Source organism: Mandrillus leucophaeus, unplaced genomic scaffold, assembly GCF_000951045.1.
Source record: "Mandrillus leucophaeus isolate KB7577 unplaced genomic scaffold, Mleu.le_1.0 Scaffold1052, whole genome shotgun sequence".
Taxonomy (NCBI): Eukaryota; Metazoa; Chordata; class Mammalia; order Primates; family Cercopithecidae; genus Mandrillus; species Mandrillus leucophaeus.
In genome coordinates, this window is record NW_012098677.1 from 26715 (window position 1) to 28773 (window position 2059).

Genomic DNA, 2059 nt, shown 5'->3' on the forward strand with positions numbered 1-2059 from the left:
GGTGAAACCCTGTCTCTACTAAAAATACAAAAAAATTAGCTGGGTGTGGTGGTGGGCGCCTGTAGTCCCAGCTAATTGGGAGGCTGAGGCAGGAGAATGGCGTGTACCCTGCAGGCGGAGCTTGCAGTGAGCCGAGATTGCGCCACTGCAATCCAGCCTGGGTGACAGAGCGAGTCTCCATCTCAGAAAAAAAAAAAGATGACCTCCTTTTCTATAAACCAGAAAACCCCAGATTGTTTTCTTTTTTTTTTTTTTCCTTTTTTTGGCACCCGCCATCACACCCGGCCAATTTTTTTGTGTTTTTAGTAGAGATGAGGTTTCACTGTGTTAGGCAGGATGGTCTCGACCTCCTGACCTCGTGATCCGCCTGCCTTGGCCTCCCAAAGTGCTGGGATTACAGGCGTGAGCCACCGCGCCGACCGATTTTTTTCTTTTTCATAGTCCTTTGCATTTGGAGCCTAATGTTTCTAGTGTATATTCTCCAGAACTGGTTGAAAAGTAGTCTGGTTTCTTATTTGTCTTTCTATTCATAGAAGATTAGCACTTCTAATTTTGCCGAATTTTACTTATTAGATGACATATTTGGACTCATTACTAAAATTTTTTCTTTTTCTTTTTTTTTTTTTCTTTTGAGTTGGAGTCTGGCTCTGTCACCCAGGCTGGAGTGCAGTGGTGTGATTTCGGCTTACTGCAACCTCTGCCTCCCTGGTTGAAGTGATTCTCCTGCCTCAGCCATCTGAGTAGCTGGACTACAGGTGCATGCCATCATGCCCAGCTAATTTTTTGTATTTTTAGTAGAGATGGGATTTCACCACGTTGGCCAGGATGGTCTCGATCTACTGACCTTGTGATCCATCTGCCTCGGCCTCCCAAAATGCTGGGATTACAGGCGTGAGCCACCGCGCCTGGCCATCATTACTAAAATTTTCTTATTGGAAACTTATCAAAAATAAAAATACCTGGTAAACATTTGTCAAAACCTAGTGCCAAGGCCTGTGACTACCTTTGTCAGAACCTGTGCTACAGTTATTTATGTGATGTTTAGTAACCAGTGGATTTTAATCATTGCAGTAGTAATTCTTAAGTGTGTAACTCTTAACAGCTGAAAAACTTCTGATGTAGATTTTATTGTACTGTATCTAATAACTGCTTGTGTCACTTGGTACTTACAGTAACATATCACAAAAAAGCTAGTATAGGTATAAAGTATGTACTTGGAGATTTTTAAAATGTACTGCACTGCAACTAAGTCATATTCAAAGCTGTCTGACAGTTTAGTGATGCTATATTTATGGGACTTAGTCATGTTCCGGAATTCGTCTCTACAGAAAGTAATTGTTTCTGTTTAGTTTCCCAATTGTTTGTAGGCAAACCACAATAAAACTTAAATTATTATTTAAAGCCTGATGTGTATAATAATATTTAAGTGGTTACAAACATTCCTGTTAACAAATGAAACATGACATAGACATTTTTTCACAGGTGTAGAATGAGCCAAGGAGACTCAAACCCAGCAGCTATTCCGCATGCAGCAGAAGATATTCAAGGAGATGACCGATGGATGTCTCAGGTAAAAGGAAGTGCATGTGTATCATTCACATGAGTTGAGTCTCTCCAGTTTTTTGTCTGTTTTGTTTTGGTTTTTGAAACAGGGTCTCACTGTGTTGCTCAGGCTGGCCTCAAACTGCAGGGCTCAAGTGATCCTCCCACTTCAGCCTCCCATATAGCTGGGACTAGTGGCACATGTCAGTATGCCTGGTTTGTTCAATTTTTAAAGATCTTTTGATCAGAACTGCGAAGGGGCAATTAAAAAAAAAAACAAAACAAACACTCCAGGCTGGGCACAGTGGCTCACGCCTGTAATCCCAACACTTTGGGAGGCCTAAGTGGGTGGATCACAAGGTCAGGAGTTTGAGACCAGACTGGCCAATATGGTGAAACCCATCTCTACTAAAAATAAGTTAGCCAGGTGTGGTGGCAGGCACCTGTAGTCCCAGCTACTCAGGAGGCTGAGGCAGGAGAATTGCTTGAACCCGGGAGGCGGAGGTTGCAGTGAGCC

The 2059-nt window shown here is 42.5% G+C and overlaps 1 protein-coding gene across 3 annotated transcripts in view; it reads left to right on the forward strand.

The window, feature by feature from the left end:
* The window catches only part of PAFAH1B2 (platelet-activating factor acetylhydrolase 1b, catalytic subunit 2 (30kDa)), a 47544-nt gene that overhangs the window by 19190 nt on the left and 26295 nt on the right, over positions 1-2059 (forward strand). For 2 of the 3 annotated variants that reach the window (XM_011981898.1, XM_011981908.1), the window contains exon 2: positions 1483-1570. The exons of the other annotated variant lie outside the window; for it this stretch is intronic. In XM_011981898.1, the coding sequence (XP_011837288.1) occupies positions 1490-1570 (81 nt within the window). In that variant the 5' untranslated portion in view covers positions 1483-1489. The remainder of the gene's footprint in view (positions 1-1482; positions 1571-2059) is intronic. 3 annotated transcript variants of the gene reach the window in all.